Source organism: Canis aureus, chromosome 8 (genome assembly GCF_053574225.1).
Source record: "Canis aureus isolate CA01 chromosome 8, VMU_Caureus_v.1.0, whole genome shotgun sequence".
In the NCBI taxonomy this organism is placed as follows: domain Eukaryota; kingdom Metazoa; phylum Chordata; class Mammalia; order Carnivora; family Canidae; genus Canis; species Canis aureus.
Window position 1 is genome coordinate 52,830,491 of NC_135618.1, and position 18,459 is coordinate 52,848,949.

Genomic DNA, 18,459 nt, shown 5'->3' on the forward strand with positions numbered 1-18,459 from the left:
ACTAGTGTCTCTCCAGCACCTATCACAGTACCTGGCATGTACTAGGTGCTCACATAAATGTTTCTGCAAAGTTCAATGGATCCTGTGAAAGCATCCTTATTATCCCCATTATACAGCACCAGTGGCCTCCAGTTACACCTTCCATTTCTGCCATGCCTGCCACACTTGTCATCACCATTCAAGTTCTCCCTTTCCTGCCATACTATAAGCTCCAGGAGAGAAGGCTTTGCGTTTGGCTTGTTTTCTTCTGTATTCCCTAACACAGTGCCTGACATATAGGAGATGGAAATATTTCTTGAATAAATGGATGAGTGGATGAATGAAAGCATGGGTGGATGAAGCTCGACATCCAGCTGACATGGAGACATTGTGGTTTTTATCTAAGGTTACACAGCAGAACTAAGTGAACCCAGTCTCTCCGACTAGAATGTGAACTCCATGAATGTGGGGACATTGCCTGGTTGTTCTCACCACAGGATCCTCAGCACTATGATAAGTTCCTACCTTGGATAGTTGGTGCTCAATAAATACTTATTGAATGAATGAATGACTTCAACGACTGAGCTTTTAAAATTATTATTATTTTGCCACAATCTTTAAGGAGACATGGGGCCTCATGTGCACACATGTCACAAGTCCCATTTTGAAAGAAGGCAGAATTTAAAGATATTAAGATATTTTGTGATAATGAGGATTAAAGGTGGGGAAAGAGGAGCAGGTGACTGAAGTGTGAGTTCCCTTTTCTGTGGCTGGAGCACTAAGCGGCATCATCCCCAGCCAGCAGGAAATGAAGCCACAGAGCCCAGGGTTTCCAGCTGCCAATCACTGAAACATCAGGGTCAGGGTGGCCGATAGAAGCAGAGGCAGGAACCCTGAAAAGAAAGCAATTACAGGGCTGCTGCGAGCACTGACGTGCCTTTGTGCAAAACTAATGTAAGATGCCCCCTTTAGACTGATCGATTAGGAAAGAACACCCTCTCTGGGCTGGTCAGTTAGAGAAAGGAAGCTTTCTCTTATCTGCCCTGAAAACCAGTTAGAAAAAGGTGCTAGTTGGGGTGGAAAATAGAAAAAGGGGCCCTCCCAGATGAACCAAATTGGAGAAGACAGCCTTTCCTCTAGCACTGGGATTGGTAGCTCCTCAAAAGGACACTCATGTGCAGTGCCCAAACTACTCAACCATCCTTAGTGACCTCTGATATTCACAGAGGACAAGCCTTTTAGGAACACCTTGAATCTTCAGCTCCAAGCTTCCTGGTGCAGGGTTGGTCTAGATCAGATAAAACACTAGGTTGGTGTAACACTTCTTTCAGATTGAGGTGTCAGAAGCCAAGAAGGGCAACAAGTTACATCAATTCATTTTTCATCCAGATTTTCAGACAAATCAGTGTGTCTGAAATCAAAGGCCATAAAATGCCACCTGTCCCTGGCCTTTGTGGTCAGAGAGGCAGAGAAAGAGGGTTTCTTGTTTATCTAACGTGTTCATCCCGGAACTAAGCATGGTCCTTGGCATGTAGTAGCACTCCACATATATTTGTCACCTGTTGAGTGAACCCTGCAAAAGGTGTTAGAGATGAATCACAAAGCTTCAGGAAGTGCCCAAGGTCTAGATCTAGTGTATGCAGGTCTACTGGGTATAAATTTGTGGAAGTATGTGTATGTCTGTACCTGCAAATATACATGCATGCAACTATGATCTAGTGTGTGTGTGCACACAAACATGTCTGGGTGATGAACACTCTGTGTGCCTGTCTATGCACCCCTGTGTCTGTGTGCACATATGCACTACTGTGAGACAGCACAGGTATATGTGCAGCCCCAGTACCAGGCATTTCCACAGATGCAGTCCCCTCTTTAGAGCTCAAGCCAAGCAGGCCAGGCACTCCAGCACATCCTGGGCCACAGATAAAAGCCCCAGAGGAAGGTTCTAGTGAAGGTCCCCCTGAAAAGAGGACCTGAACTTACCCAAGCTGCTGGAAGCAGCCCTTGAGACCACTGCCTGGACATCTATAAAGGGAAAGAGAAGGATCAGTGCAAAGAGAAGGCATGCAGTTGGCAAGAAACCTGAGAGATATCTCTTCAATTTGCCCTTCTCCTTGCAGTTAGAGTGGTCTTTTTGAAACCCGGATCTGATCATGTCACTTCCCTGCTTTGGACCCTTCAGGGGTTCCCCACTACTTTTGAGAGAAAGACCCAAAACCTTAGCAACTTTAAGTCCCCACATGGTCTGAGCCCACCTGTATCAGCTCATCCCATACCAATGTCCTCTTACCAGCCTGCCCTTTACTCAGTTCCTCTAGCAGGTTGGACTACCCACTGCCTCCACCATCCCCCTACCACCACAGGCCCTTTGCCCATGCTGTGCCCTCTGCCTGGGATTCCCTTCCCCTCACCCACTTTCCCTGACCTCTCTTGGTTAATCCCTCCTCAATCTGAATAATGCCTTCTCCACTGGTCTCTAAGCTCCATGTGATCTGGGTCTGTGTCTGTGTCTGCTTACAAGATCCCCAACCACTAGCACAGGATCTAGCACAGAAGAGGTACAAGAATAAATTTGTGCAATGGAATGAATCAATGATGAGGAACCGGTAAAAGGAAGGCAGCTTGAAGTCCACAGAATCCACTTTCTCCAGTTCTTCAGAATCCAGTAACATCCACGTGCCAGGTTCTGGCATCCTTCCTCATCCCCAGAGAATATTCCCCACCAGAAACATGGGGGAGGGAGTGGTTCTCTTACTTTTCCGTGTGATGGGACCCAAGTTCAGGACGCGGCTTTGGTCTATGATGCCTCCACTGCGGAATCTGGTCCCAGAGCAGGTCTGCAGGAAGAGGGCAACAAAGAAATCGTTGCATGAGGGAGACTAGATGTGGTCCTGCCATGGGGAATGGGCTGCCCTCCCTCAGGGGCATCCTCCTGCCTCAGGCTGGGGCTTGAGGATGGTCGAGGCAGGAGTTGTCAGGAGATCTGTACATTTGGGTTTATGCCCCACATGATCTTAGGAAAGTCACTTAAGTTCTCTGAGCTGCTCTTGGCATATAGGGAACTAATAACATGCCTCATCTCTAGTTACTTGTGAAGCATTAAAAAGTTAACATAGATAAGGTGCACCTGCTGCTTTAAAATATCCGTGTCTGTTATCAGAACACAAGCTTGCAGATAAGCCAGAGCATTTACCAGCCTGTCACACTGCACTGATCCTGCCTGATTTCCCAACAGTTTTGGTCTCTCACATGGCTATGTCCAACCCCTCCTACTGCTCATTCTCTTCCTGGACTAAAAGGGAAACAGCAGAAATGTTTGTTTTCTTCTGGACCTTGTGGCCAAATGTCTTTGGTTATGGGAGATGGGGAGGAGCCTGAGGGAGAAGAGGCAACTCACAGGTTTGCATTTTTCATTAATGATGTCGCAGAGATACACTTCACAGTGCAGGTAGACCAGGTCGTAGTTCCCGGCAAAACGGAACATCTGGACAGAAAATCGGCCCTGAGGGGACTCCCCATTCTCCACCACCTGGATGGTTGAGTCCGTAGTGCGTGGACATCTGAGGGGGTTAAGTCACATAATGCGGGTGGTGAAGCAAGTGCTCTGGAGCCAAACTTCCTGGGTTCAAATCTCACTCCACCACCTATCAGCTGTGTGTCCTTGAGCAACTTAATTTCTTTGTGCCTCAGTTTCCCCATCTGTATACAGCAATTATTATTGGTGATCCATATCATAAGATAGCTGTGAAGATTCTTTTTAAAGATTATATTTATTTATTCATGAGAGACACAGAGACAAGGCAGAGACAGAGGCAAAGACACAGGCAGAGGGAGAAGCAGGCTCCATGCAAGGAGCCCGACTGGGACTCGATCCCAGGACCCCGGGATTATGTCCTGGGCCAAAGGCAGGCGCTCAACCACTGAACTACCTAGGCATCCCAGGTAGCTGTGAAGATTAAACGAGTTAACTTTTCTGATATATATAAAATCTGCTGACATAAAAATGTCATCAGCACAGGGTTGAAATTATGCTATAAAGTCAGTACTTTGGTTCCCCAGGAAATGGCATTCAGGTTCATTAGCTACCATTTGTCAGCTATCTCCTATGTTCCAGCTTCTAATTATAACAGTGGATGCTTCTAAGTCCTGAGGGGCAGTGACCAGATGAGAGAGAGTGTGTGTGTTTGTGTATGTGTGCGCGTGCACACATGCTCCCATGCATAGACATACACAATTGCACCAAAACTCAAAACTGCACCTGCAGAGACTCATGTGTGTGCTGGGCTGGATCAGGATACATGGGTAGGCAAATTGGGTATTTTCTCAGTTATTTTACATGACTTGCTTGAAATTGATTTAGGAGAGGGGCTGAATGCTGACTGCAAAGAGGAAGAACCAAAAAGGGAACTATGCTTTGTTCAAACAATTCAGATCTGTTTGCAAAAGTGCAAACTCCACTTGACCAAATAAATGCCTTGAGGTTAATGGGACCACCCCCTGAAAGCCCCATGGACATAACCTGAACAGGGCATCCAAGGGTCCCCTCCCACCCCTCCTACTCTCTCCCCAACTGGCTCTTCCTTATATGTTCTGAGATGTTTGGCAGCCCCCCTGAACTGGCACTCCCTGACCCAGCTCCCACACATGCCTAGACAGGAAAACACAGGCACACCCCGCATTTCTTTCTGCTTCTTTTGCAAAACTTCTAAGTGTTCCATGATGTACATGCTCAATCGTTTTACTCTGGGGAAAAAAAAGTTTACAAATCCCTGCACTGTAGGTATTATTTATGCCCATTTCACATATGAAAACATGAATCTCAAAGAGATGAGATGACTTGTGTCTCTGGACTAAGAAATAACAAAGCCAAGATGTGAACCCAAATCTCCATGAATCTCCAATCTCCATCAATGCCTCTTTGCAAATCTTTGCCTTACCTAGAAACCACCTTCATGTGTGTTTTCCTGTGTTTCCCAACACCTGTTTTATTTTTATTTACTGGCTATTTGCCTTAAGTATATGTATCTTTTTATTGGAATACAGCTATTTTTTAGGAGAATCTTTAGATCCTGACCACAAACAGCAAACCAGCATTACTTGTCATAAGCAAAACACGATCATTTATAGATAAATATAAAGTAAAACAGTTGCCATTAAATTTTAGTTAGCTCCTGTCACAGCAAAAAGCTCTAAAACAGACTTCTGCCTACTTTCTGTTGCAAAAGGGATTAGGCAATAACAGAGAGGTATAAACGTCAGATGAGCACCCAACTGATGCTTTTCCTTTGATGGAACCAAGCAGATTCTAAGAACCGAAACAGAATAGGTCACTGTGTCTCACAGATGCTTTTTCTGCCTATGCTATGAAATAGCATATGCCCCTCCCCTTTTCCTGCTTTGGATTTTTCCTTTAGCCCCATCACCACTAACATGCTATCGATTCCATCTTGTTTAATTATTGGTCTCGCCCTCTTAGAATATCAGCTGTATGTAGGGGCAGAGAGTTTTGTCCCCTCTATTCACTGTGCCATCCACAGAGCCTGGCACACAGTAAGTTTCCAAAAACACCTATTCTGTTTTGAATGACAGTGTGCATTATCTCCTCACAGTGTGGTCCAGTGTTCTCCAAAAGCAGCACGCTTGTGTCTTCCCTTTTACAATTGGTCCTTGGTTAACTGTGTCTCCATCTCACTCCTCCCACCCAAGTGTCAGCTTGCCTCCTACCCTGGATGGGCGCACCTTTCAGTCAGGTTTCTTAACCTTTTCTTGAGTCCTGGATACCTCCAGCTTTCTGGTGAAGCCTGTGCATCCCTCTTCCAAAATACTATTCTTTTTTAAATTTTTTTTTAATTTTTATTTATTTATGATAGTCACAGAGAGAGAGAGAGGGAGGCAGAGACACAGGCAGAGGGAGAAGCAGGCTCCATGCACCGGGAGCCTGATGTGGGATTCGATCCCGGATCTCCAGGATCGCGCCCTGGGCCAAAGGCAGGCGCCAAACCGCTGCGCCACCCAGGGATCCCCAAAATACTATTTTAAGTGCATAAAGTACCTAAGCTTATAAAGGAAACCAGCTCAATTGAAGTACAGTTCTCAAAATATTACAGCATTTGATGTATGCATTATATATTTACTTATGTATTATATATAAATACATGTATTTACAAGGATATATTTTATAATGAATTAATAATAATTTCTAGTAGAAACTCTAATACTCTAGTAACTAAAAAGTACTGACATAGGTAAATGTTTTTACCTGTCCTGCTAATACTTCTGTGGTTTGTTGCCTATGTTCATAATGGATGGTGATGCTAAATTTCAGCTAGAGGTTAATGAATATAAAGATGTACTTTTTCCCCCAAATCCAAATCCAAAGGCTGCCCTCTCCTGCCCCAGAATTCCTTCCATGGGCCTTACCTGTCCTGGATGATGAAGTACTTCAAGGGGTCTGTGGCGTTGCTGCTGGGTGTGGCATAACAGTTAGTCATCAGCAGTGCAAACCGGGACAAATCACCCCCATCCAGCATGGTGCCCACATAGAGAAAGGCCTCTGTGGTCAGGGTCACAGAGGAGCCTTGGTAGGGCTGTGTGTAGTCAGGAGTCTGGAAGAGTGCCATCCGCACGGTGAACATGCCTGTCCCGCCCACGCTGATGTTTAGAGAGCTGCAGGGGGAAAGGGGTTGGTGAGAAAACCAGAGCTGAGAACAACAGATAGGCCACGCTTTCTTGTCTGTAGTCCTAGGCAGTCCCTGGCAGCTCTCTGCCTGTTTATCTAGCAGTAGGACTGGAACCCACCAACCACTGTAATGGTTGCAAACTGCAATGGACAGACATGGGTCACCTCAGGATCTTGTTGAAATGCAGGTTCTGGTTTGGTAGGTTCAGGTGGAGCTCATGTTCTGCATTTTCAACAAGCTCCCATGTGATGCTGATGCTGCTGATCCATAGACCACATATTTGTTACATGTCCGCCCCCCTCACTTGGTGGCCCTTGCCTTTAAGAAGTCCAATAAACAGGGATCCCTGGGTGGCGCAGCGGTTTGGCGCCTGCCTTTGGCCCAGGGCGCGATCCTGGAGACCCGGGATGGAATCCCACGTCGGGCTCCCGGTGCATGGAGCCTGCTTCTCCCTCTGCCTGTGTTTCTGCCTCTCTCTCTCTCTCTCTGTATGACTATCATAAATAAATAAAAGTTAAAAAAAAAAAAAAGAAGTCCAATAAACAAATTCTCAAGGGAGTCACACACACATTCCTTCTTTGGTCTCAACCTGGAACAGTTAAAAGGGATGGCTATGAGTCCTACAGGCCTAAGTCAGAGTTCTGGTTCCACCTACAGTAGAAGATAGAGATTTTGTAAATAGATTGTTTTTAACCACATTGAAAACAGCTACACTGTTTTAGATTTCACAGGATGAGCCAAAAAAGGACATCATAGGACTGATATGCTGGGAAATAAGGCACATGATAAAAACTCAGTAATGTGGAAGTCCATTTTGCAGGTGAGAGTTGCGCTATTGGTTTGGACTAGGGCAAGATATCTAGCTCAAACCAGAAAGACATCTGCATACAGATGTGTTGCTCCCTGAAGTCCATCAGGCCTGTGACATGGCCCCATTGCTCCAGGACACTACTTGGCCAGACGATGCTCTGGCCAAAGGCCGACAATGAGCAACCTTCTTCCCTCAAGTCAGCCATGCACACTCATCAGTGCCTAGTGCCCTTCCCAAAGAACGTGTAACCATGGATAAGCTTCATAGTGAAGGTCATGGTAGAGTCGGGGCTCTGGGCTTGGAGGCCTTGATTTAAATCCTAGCTCTGCCATTTATTAGACTCTAACTTTGAACAAGTTACTCAATCTTCTCTGAGCCTCATTTTCCACACCTGTATAATGGGAATAAGAATAATAGTAACGGCTACACCTCTTAAGGTGCTCTAAAATTTCTTTTTTTAAAGATTTTATTTATTTATTTATTCATGAGAGACACAGAGAGAGGGGCAGAGACATAAGCAGAGGGAGAAGCAGGCTCTCTGCAGGGAGCCCAATGCAGGACTCCATTCCGGGACCCCAGGATCATGACCTGAGCCAAATGCAGATGCTCAACTGCTGAGCCACCCGGGTGCCCTAGTCTTCTAAGATTTCAATAAGATGTTTCCTATAGAGCACTTAACACAATGCCTGACACATAGTCAATTCTTCATAAATACTTGTTATAATTACAACTGTAATTTTTTTCCAACATCAGCATCATTGGCCTATGATTCATCCCACTCAGAGATTTTCAATTTTATTTAGCAACACTGTCTATTTATTTATTTATTTATTTATTGTAATAATAAAACTTCATGTAGCACTAATATGGGTGAAACTTCTCTGGTTCACCCTGCAGGCATCCCCAAGCATACTTCCTTAAAGACCCTCAACTCTAAGAGGCATAATTTATAAACATCTCTTTAATCAAATTCCTATTTATAGATAAGGAAGGAAACTAAGCTCCAAATATGGCATATGATGGATATATCATACATAGCAGGTCTGGACCAAGAGCCCTCCCTTCTTCCATCTGGTCCAACCACCCTGTCCCTCTTATAAGCCAGAGGCCCTAATATTTAATCCACATATGCCAAGCACTGTTGTGCTTCTAAGAAAGGTAGTACAAGTACCACTAAATCAATTTCACAGGTGAGAATACTGACACCCAGAGTGGAGCTATATCAATTTCCAAAGCCGTCTGGTTAGTATGAGCCTAGATTGGAGTCTGGACTCCAGGCTTCCTAGTTGGGCTCCTCCACTGGAAATACTGCCTCCCAGTCCCCCCACCCAGCTCTTAATGGCTGATAGTTAACAGGAAAGCTGAGGACCTGGTGAGTAAGGGGTTGCAGTGTAGAGATGGTCAGGGGTACTGGAGACCCTTTCTGGCCGTACCTGACTATCGGCTGCAGGGAGGTCTCCAAGCTCACTTTCATATCCAGGGGGTAGGAACACTCAAAGTTGATTTTGATGTTGCGGTCACGGATGATGATCTCATCTGCCAGGTAAAGAGTGTTGCTGTATGTGGCATGGGTTTCATTCCTCTGTATTGGGGGGTTGGAGAGAGGAAAGGGCCATGAGAATCTGAGTAGGATTCAAAACCAAACGGGTTTCTCTGGCCACCTGTGAGCTACCCTCCCAGCTGTCATGATCCAAAGTTACAATGACAGCAGCCATTTATGAGCTGGGCCCTGGGCTAAACACTCCTCCTGCTGCACCACTGCATTAACCCCTCCAATGACCCTAAGAGGCAGGGCTACTAGCCTCCTGCCTCATGATGTGGAGACGGGGGTTCATAGAATTGGAGTAACTCTTGAGTAACTCTCTCACAGTACATGGGATCTAATAAGCCTGGGCTCTTCGAATTAGGCCACACTTCCTCTCAAACAGTAAAAACACTAAAAACTATGTCCAGACTCATTATTAATGCTGGAATTTCAAACACTGTGCTAAGCAAATAACAATTCTTTTCTTCCTTTCTTTTGACTTCTTTCCTTTTCTTTTGGGGGGATGATAGAGTTGGAGAAGCCTGTGTTCCACTCAAACATTGACCTCTGGGTCACTTTTGAGGAGGTTTCTGGAGGTGAAGGCCTGGTTCTGAACACCAGTGATGCAGACCTTGCCCCTCTCAGCACCACCCAAGACAGACAGACCTGCTTCCTAGCCCTGTGCTAATACCTTCTGGCTGAGAAGAATCACTGCCCTGTCTGGGCCTTTCTGTTCCCATCTGTAAGATGGGGAGCTGTCACCATGGATCATTCTCTTTATTTAAAGCTAGCATTTATTGAGCACTTACACTGTGCCAGTCACTGTCCCAATCAATTCCTACATATTAGCTCATTTAATCCTCTTAACAACCCTGTGAAGTAGGTACTATTACCATACTCCATTTTACATTGAGGAAACTGAGACACAGGCAGGCTTATACAACTAGGAAATGATAAAGCCGGGGCTTGGACCAGGCAGTGCTCCAACCCTGTCCCACAATGGCCAGGACATACCATCATGACTGTTCCACAGGGACCATCCCTGGCTGGGGTCACCACAGATACCCAGTCCCGGTCGCCCCTCTCATTGAAGCCTGAGCACTGGCTGTCACGCAGGTACATGAAAACCTTCTCAAAGCCCAGGCTCTTCAGCTGACACTTGCTCAGGGACACCTTGATATCATTGGGCCTACACTCCAGCCTGCGGTCCAGGAGGGAGAGATCTGAAATAGGCAGAGAAGGCAGGATTGGAAACCTGTGACCACAATTCAGGGCCCAGCTGGCCACCAGCTGGAAGCATTCAGATTAGTTTCTGTCTCTTTTTGTGGTCTCCTCTCAGAGAGACAGAGACACAAGATTGGATTCTGAACACCACTAGATGGATCCAGGTGGCCAACCATCAGCTCCATGTTGCCCTAAGTGTGCATTGTATACAAAAAGCAATATTATTTTTGTGTAATCCGCCCCCCAGAACTAAATACATTGAATCTTGGGGCACCTGAGTAGCTTGGTGGTTGAGCGTCTGCCTTTGACTCAGGTCATGATCCTGGAGTCTCAGAATCAAGTCCCACATTGGGCTCCCTGCAGGGAGCCTGCTTCTCCCTCTGCCTACGCCTTTTGTCTCTGCCTCACTCTCTGTCTCTCATGATTAAATAAATAAAATCTTTAAAAAAATACACTTAATCTCAGTAAAACAAAACAACAAACTAACATATTAATTACAATTATCTTTCCATCCTTTCTATATCAGAGAGGTAGTCCACACTGGCTACTGAAGTTTTTAAAGTATACATTTGCTAATTTCTCTTTTAAAACAACAGAGTGCAGACATCAGGCTAAGTGTTTGGGGCACACAATGACATCCAGCTGGATTTTTTTGAAGTATTCCAGCTGTAATACTTCAATTAAATTGCTGCTGGAATTTAAGAATTCTCTTTCACTGTATTTATTTTTACTGTTACCTTCTAAGATGTTACTTGCCACAGATAGATGTAGCAGTGGCCATAAATGTCCCAAGTTTATATAAAAGAAGGATTCAATCAATTTTAAGAACAAGTTAATAATAAAAATCATAGTCTAGGTAGTACTTGGATAATACAAAATTATAAAATTGGTACTTGGATGTGACTAAAATCATGACTAAAGTTTGAGAGATACTCTCCTGCTTCAATCATTGTACATATGGGGAAACTGAGGCCCACGGAGGTCTGCTTAGGATCCTCTGCTGGTCAGTGGAGGACCCAGCCCTCCAAACCACAGGCTGGTCACTACTCCTCTGTTCTTGAGCTGCAGAAATATGGCCTAGGCAGCCTTTGGACAACATGTGGCAGCCACCTGTGCTGTGATGTGGGAGCCTCAGAAAGGAGGCTGGGGGTAATGGGGTCCCCCAAGCTCTCGGAGCTTTGGGGTCAACTAAAGGGAGCCTAGGAGCCCAGAGAGCTTCTCCTGTTTGGGGGGTTCTTTTTTGTTTTGAGTTTTTAAAAAAGATTTTATTTATCCATGAAAGACACACATAGAGAGAGAGGCAGAGACATAGGCAGTGGGAGGAGCAGGCTCCTCACAGGGAGCTGGATGTGGAACTTGATCCCAGTACCCCAGGATTATGCCCTGAGCCGAAGGCAGATGCTCAACCACCAAGCCATCCAGGCACCTCAAGCTTCTCCTGGTTTTGACAGATATTACTGGATCCACTTTTCATTTACATGGGATGATATGCATCCCTGCATCATCCCCACATGTCCCCAACTCACACACAGCCATGTATCCCTCCCCCAGTTGCTGCCATTTCTCAACGCATCACCCTCCTCCCACTGGCCTCACCAGTGACATTGAAGTCCTGTTTGCACTGGCAGCTCCACATGCCATCATGGGATTTGCAGTCCTCTTCTACACTGCACTCCTCACATGTCCCCAACACAGAGGTGGGGTCTGCAGGATCACAGACACAGACGTCAACAGGGATGCTCCGGGGTCTCCCGTGGTGCCCACCCAGGCCCGGAATAGGGGGTGGAGGAGGGGGGGAGGCGCCCGCTTACCTGTGCAGTAGGCCAGGTAGCACTCAGGGGTCTCCGTGAGGTTGTAGACATAGTAGCCGCCGGCGCAGGCCTTCACCTGGATGGACGCATCCCACAGGCAGCAGTGGCCCCTCCAGTGCGCACAGGCTGTGCGGTTCACGATGCCCTGGTCTCTGGTCGGGTGTGTGCCATTGAGCCACATGGGCGCGGCCGTGTTGCAGTGCAGGACTGGCACGCAGGTCTCCGCCAGGCGCACCCCACCTGGCCCTGTGAAGCGGTACCAGCCGTTCAGGCCCACGTCGCAGGTGTAACCTGCCCCGTACTCGGTGCTGCGCCAGTACTCATCCAGGATGCGATGCTCCTGGCACGGGTCTGCGCACACCAGCGCGTCGCCCACGGGCACGCAGTCCAAGCCCGGGCCGCAGGAGCCTGGGGAGCACTCACAGTGCTGCCCGTCCCCTCGGTAGCCCGCTGGGCACACGCACGAGTAATTGCCCTTGTTGTTGATGCAGGTGGCCAGGGCATGGCAGCGGCTGAGCCCCGGCTCCGAGCACTCATCCACGTCGATGCAGCCCAGCCCCGGTGTCAGACGGAAGCCGTCGGGGCAGGTGCAGAGGTAGGAGCCCAGCGTATTCATACAGCTGCTCCCCTCCGAGCAGTTGTGGGCACCAGGAATGGCACATTCATCCAGGTCCACGCACTCAAAGCCGTTGCCAGTGAAACCCACCAGGCAGGAACATGTTGTGACCATCCCATCCTCCATGCAGGTGGCATTGCTGTGACATTCAGAGCAGCTTCCTGTGGACAAAAGAGCCCAGCCTCAGAGTGGGAGCAGCTGGGCCAGTGGTCACCCAGAGTCCTCCTCATCCCTTAGGGTACCATGTTTTTTTTAAGACGTGGTCCCTGGATGACTCCCTCCAAAACAACTAAACAGAACTCCCCTGATGATTCCACTGTGCATTCTTCTCTTTTAAGCATTACTTTCAAACTGTGTCTTCTTTTAAAATATCCATGTTTCCACATGCAGAGGAATAATGCAGAGTTCTTGACACTTTGGTAAGATTTAGGTGTCCATGTCACACACACACACACACCCTTTGAACATTTAACAGATCTTCCCTGCCTTTCCTCTGAAGACTTCCCCAACTCTCCCTGATAGGGGCAGTCACACTTTGTGTGTCAAAGTCACACTTTGACATCCTCCACGACAATGAAAACAATAAAGATAATGAGCTATCGTTTATTAAGCACTTACTGTATGCCGGACACTAGGCTTTTCACTCATTATCTCATTGAATCCTCCCTAGTGGCCCTGTGGGATTGCTTTTGTATTTACCCTGAGCAAACTGAGATTCAGAGGGTTTAAGCCACTTACTCTGTTAGTAAGCAGCAGAACCAAGACACAAACACAGGCGGCAGGACCACAGAGTATACGCTCTTAACCTCTTAACTATGACCCTGAAATGGCATTTACTGTTCCCCAAAGTGCTCCAGCTCAGGGGAGATATTCGGCTCCCTTCTCCAGGAGAAGCTGAAAGCTAGATGAGGATAATGCAAAATCCAATGGAATGACCCCTTAAGAGTGCAAGGGAAGGTGTTTGGAAACCACTTAGGTGTGTTCCAATCTCCTGTGTGGTTGAATATGTTCCTGACCTTCCAGTAAAGTGCCAGGGGATCTTAGTGGTATTCTAGACTCTTGCCTCTCAATGTATGATCCAAGGACCATAGACAGCATCAGAATTACCTGAGAGCTTGTCAGAAATGCAGAATTTCAGACCCTACCTAAGGCCTACTGAATCGGAATCTGCATTTCAGCAAAATTCTCATCTGAGTCCTATATACATTAAAGTGTAAAAAATGGATTTTGAATAAATCAAATTCTAAGCATTATAGGAGATGGAGCCAGACCTGCTCTGTTAACAGTAGCATTGTTCCCCGCCCCCCACACACACACACCACTTACTTGCTTCCACAGTATCAATGTTTGCAGCTATGATGACCCAAGAGGTTACCACCACTACCATCCACACCGAGGTCAGAGAGGAAAGCTGCCCCATTTTTTTCTGCTCTTCACAGTTACTTCTGGTCTGGAGAAGACCTGCCCAAAGGCAAGGACAGGTTGACCCCTTGGCGTTTCCTCCCTGTCTGTGATGCCTGGAGTCCTGTGGAACAGAGATGGGTGGGATAAATACATGATTGAACTCACTTCTCCACAGTTGAGAGGAGTGCTTTGGTTGTGCACTGCACAACTCCAGAAGATGCCATTTATATGAATGACAAAATATGTGCAGTATTGTGACCCTTGCTTTGGTAGTTTTCCCATCTGTTACCCAACTCTTACTCCCACCCGCATATTAGCCTCTGCTTCCCCAATCTCAGTGCATCTGGAAGAAGTGAGTCTCTTTTGAAACAGGAAGCAGCAAGGTAGGGTAGCACGTTCTGGACTCACCATCTTTTTTGGAGGTAGCTTTGCTTAAGATAAGTAACTCAAGAGATGATGAACCTTCACAAAAGGTTTTAGTGTTTCCAGAGCGGTCACTTATTATTTCACTCAGTTGGTGAAATAATCCTAGGTGAGTATTACTATTGCCTCAATTTTTATAGCTGCAAACTAGAGTAGTATAGTGGTTAAATATGTGGGACCTGGAGCCTGCAACCAGGATCCAAATCTGTATTTCACTAATTGCTAACAATGTAACACTGGGAAAGGTATTTCAATTCGCTAAGAATTAGTTTCCTCATCTATGAATAGGGATTATTGTTTTTACAAACTGAGTGGCTGTGATGTGCCAGGCTCAGTTTGAAATCCCTGTGATCAAAGAACTTGTGTTCTGGAGCTGTGTTTTCCAAGCCTTTGTAACCACAATCTGCTATAAGGAAAATATTTTTTGCCATAACCTGGTGCTGTTGCTTGTGTATGTACATGGGTACACACACACACACACACACACACACACACACACAATATAATACGTTTTCTAAAAAATAAAAAAAAAACCCTTATCATTATCATTACTGTTTGCATTGCTTGCTGACAGAGTCTATAAAATTTAATTAAAAGAAAATTTTGGGGGATCCCTGGGTGGCACAGCAGTTTAGCGCCTGCCTTTGGCCCAGGGCGCGGTCCTGGAGACCTGCGATCGAATCCCACGTCAGGCTCCCGGTGCATGAAGCCTGCTTCTCCCTCTGCCTGTGTCTCTGCCTCTCTCTCTCTCTCTGTGCGACTATCATAAAAAAAAATAAATAAATAAATAAATAAATAAATAAATAAATAAATAAATAAATAAATAAAAGAAAATTTTGGATATAATCCACAAGTGATTTCATGATTTACTAATGGGTCATGACCTATACTTTGAAAACACTGTGGCAGATGATAACTGACTCCATGTTGTCATGGAGATTAACTAAGATGATATAAGCAAAGCAGGATCTGACACATAGCAAATGCTATTGTTCACTGCCGTACCCCAGTGCCTGGTACATAGTAGGCACTTTACTAATATTTGTCGAATAAGTGAAGAAATAGTAGTCATTATTATTAGAAAAGCATAGCCTCAAAGATAGGGAGATTGACCAACAAAGATAATGAAGCCAATAGTCAACAGAAGAATGACCCAATCTAGGTCTGACCCAAGTGTCCAATCTCTTCATTTCCTTTCTGCCTCTCCCAAATGGAATGGGAATTAGTAGGCAACTAGGTGGGGGGGAGAAGTGGCTAGGAGAAGAGAGAGCCTTACCTGAAGCCAGAAAAGTAGAATTAGTCTGTTTACAGGTGTGTGCCTCCTATATATACATCTACCCCTGGCTGGCAATCTCTCCTCCAATTATTCTCTGGTTTTGTTTCTTGAGATTGTTTTCTTGAGGGTGGAATATTTTCCCCTTTGGGCACAGTGTTTTCCTTTCCTAGGCTGTCAGATTGTTGTTGTTCTTTTTCCTAATATGTGGACACCCCAAGTGGCTGACATTGGGGGGTCAAACTTGTGCCTGCAAATATAAGGCCTCTGTTTTGCACCTTTTGGCATAAAGAGATTCCTTAGTTAGAAATTAACTGAAAAAGCAGTGCCAGGGTACTAGGCTTTTTCTTGGTTACTGAGAAGGACAAGGTAGACCCAAGGAGCCAGGCAGAGGCCAGTATCTGAAGCCAGGCTGTGCTGGGGAAAAAGCGGTATTTGTTAGCACCATTAAGACATGCACCTGTGGCCATTTGGGTTCCCTGTCCTGGGGTGGGCACTCTGCTGAAGCATACTCTGTCCTCATGGGCTCAGCAAACTCCTCTACCATCCAAACATGAGCAGGAGAGGAAGTGAAAATAGTTGAAGGTCAAAGTGAGAAAATAATTCAGACATTACCGGACCAGACCCAGTTTGTAAAAAAAGGAGGATAGGCCCCTTTGGGAGGTGGATAACTTTCTTGACCTAGTAGACTGGCTTTTGAGTCAGTGTGCCTGGCTCCAGATCAGCCATTTATTGTGTGCCAGATGGCTCATTTCTTAATCTTCCTGAGGTCATTTTTATTGTCTGTAAATGGAAAGTATCCATCTCTTAGAGTTGTTATGGTGGTTAAAGGAGAGGATGTGAGGACAGAGGTATAGTAATGACTCTATCTGTGGAAGTCACTTCAATGCTGCTTTGCTGATGTACAGTCACGGGAGTTGAAATGGTAGAGCATGGGTTCAATGGCTCCTGACCCATTCCCAGATGGCAGTCCAGTCTAAGAGTCAATCCCACTGAGAAAAACTGAATGTGTGTAGACTTGGGCTGAGCAGGAAATAGAACAATGACCCACTGCATTTATTTTTTCAGCATCTTTCTTATCCTGCCTCATTTAGTGGTAGGGTAACCATCAAGCACTGTGCAATATACTCCTCAGGATAATTTTGTAGGAGTGAAACTTCTGGGTCAAAGAATGATGCCATTTTAAGAATTTTGATACTTCCCAAACAGCACTCCAGAGAGAGGTTTTTCAAAATAAACTAGTTTAGGGGCACCTGGTTGCCTCAACTGGTTAAGCATCTGACTGGCTTGGGTTGTGATCTTGAGGTTCTGGGATTGAGCCCTGCATTGGGCCCCCTGCTCAGCGATGCTTCTCCCTCTCCCTTTCCCCCTCCCCCTGTTTGTGCGCTCGCTTGCTCTCTCAAATAAATAAATAAAATCTTTAAAAAATAAATAGTTTATAATCCCACCATAGTACCAAGCCTGAGCATTTTTGCTTCATCTTTGTCCTTCACCTTTCTCAAAAAAATAAGTGAGAAATCTCATTGTTTACTTTTTCAGTTCTTCAATGAAAAGAGAAATCATTATCTCTCCATTTGTGTGTTATTTTTTTCTCAACTGGCCATGTCCTTTTTTCCCTCCTATAGGAATGTGTCCTTCCTCCTCCTCCCCGCCCTACTGCTTGAGAAGAAAATAAGTGTTCTTAATATTCTTTTTCTCCATTTTGGATGGTGAATATCATTTCTGGTTGGTGCCTATGAGGCCCTGTCTAAACCCGAGTCAGGGTGTCCTTAAAAGATTAAATGGAGGCTCCAGGTAGCTCCTGGAATTGTCTGGGCAAAGGCTACAGACAGGAAAGTGGGGCATTTGTGTTGGAGATTATTCATCAGTCTAATAACCACATTTTTCATTTTTCTAGTTTCTATATTTGTTGCTTGTACATCTTGGGGCTTTGGTGACTCTATAGGGACTGCCCCTCCCAGTCTAACTAATTCCTAGAAATAGTGATAGCAAACAGATGACCTGAGATCTGCCTTTCATATGCAAACCAACTACCCAGAGCCCTCCTTTGCTGGGGGCTCTCACACTCTGGGCCACTATTCCCCTACCCTAATCACCCCAGGGCCAGGCACCAGACAACCTGGGACAGTTCCCTCATCCCAGGGCCTGTGGAAATTATTCACACTATCCAATCCTAAACCTGCTTACCCTGTCTCTCCTGTTCCTTCCCATGGCAACCACAAGAAAGGCTGTTGCTCATATCTCCCCTCTCCCTTGGCCTCCTGATTGACCCTGGTGCCTCTTCCTGTGCACCCCCTCCTTAGGATCTGTGAATATAATCAACCGTGTTCTCAATGGCTTCACCTTCTCATCTGTGAGCCTTGGTATATCTGAGAAAATAATAATAAAAACCTACCTAAATAATAAAACCTACATTTGTGCCTCCCCCACACTCAACACAGCTGGATCGTCCTGTGGTGTTTTTCTAGTTGGTTGTTTTTCCACTCTTCGAAATTCCTACTGTCTCCCATCCCCACACATTTAATGACATCATGATCTTCTCTATTGGAGTCACTAAGCATTGCTTCCCTCATCTTCTCATCTTCCTGTCTCTGGACTCATCTTTCATATCTCCTCTCCTGCCATGATGGGGGCATCATCCTTCTTCCTGGGCTCATAGCCTTTCTGACTTACCTTCATTTATCCCTACCTCCTGTGACTTTCTCTTCTCATA

At 45.8% G+C, this 18,459-nt stretch overlaps 1 protein-coding gene and 1 long non-coding RNA gene across 3 annotated transcripts in view; one reads left to right on the forward strand and one right to left on the reverse strand.

The window, feature by feature from the left end:
• LOC144319085 (uncharacterized) overlaps positions 1 to 12,954 on the forward strand; it is a 31,355-nt gene extending 18,401 nt beyond the window's left edge. For both annotated transcript variants that reach the window (XR_013384998.1, XR_013384997.1), the window contains one exon: positions 12,522 to 12,954. This is a non-coding gene — a long non-coding RNA (uncharacterized LOC144319085). The remainder of the gene's footprint in view (positions 1 to 12,521) is intronic.
• Positions 1,885 to 15,971, reverse strand: UMOD (uromodulin). The gene is made up of 10 exons (XM_077906811.1): positions 15,750 to 15,971; positions 13,973 to 14,171; positions 12,031 to 12,807; positions 11,816 to 11,923; positions 10,010 to 10,218; positions 8,904 to 9,052; positions 6,400 to 6,645; positions 3,377 to 3,539; positions 2,735 to 2,816; positions 1,885 to 2,004 (listed from the first exon to the last, which is right to left on the reverse strand). The coding sequence occupies exons 2-10, from the start codon at positions 14,064 to 14,066 to the stop codon at positions 1,925 to 1,927; spliced, it is 1,908 nt and encodes a 635-aa protein (XP_077762937.1). The 5' UTR covers positions 14,067 to 14,171; positions 15,750 to 15,971; the 3' UTR covers positions 1,885 to 1,924.
• Between the last annotated feature and the right edge of the window lie 2,488 nt (positions 15,972 to 18,459).

Excerpts from the sequence above, each read along its gene's own strand:
- UMOD (XM_077906811.1), bottom strand. The coding sequence starts at position 14,066 with ATGGGGCAGCTTTCCTCTCTGACCTCGGTGTGGATGGTAGTGGTGGTA. Across the intron at positions 6,646-8,903 it reads TCCCTGCAGCCGATAGTCAG|CTCTCTAAACATCAGCGTGG; the intron begins GTACGGCCAGAA and ends TTCCCCCTGCAG. Across the intron at positions 2,005-2,734 it reads GGGTCCCATCACACGGAAAA|ATGTCCAGGCAGTGGTCTCA; the intron begins GTAAGAGAACCA and ends TTCCCTTTATAG.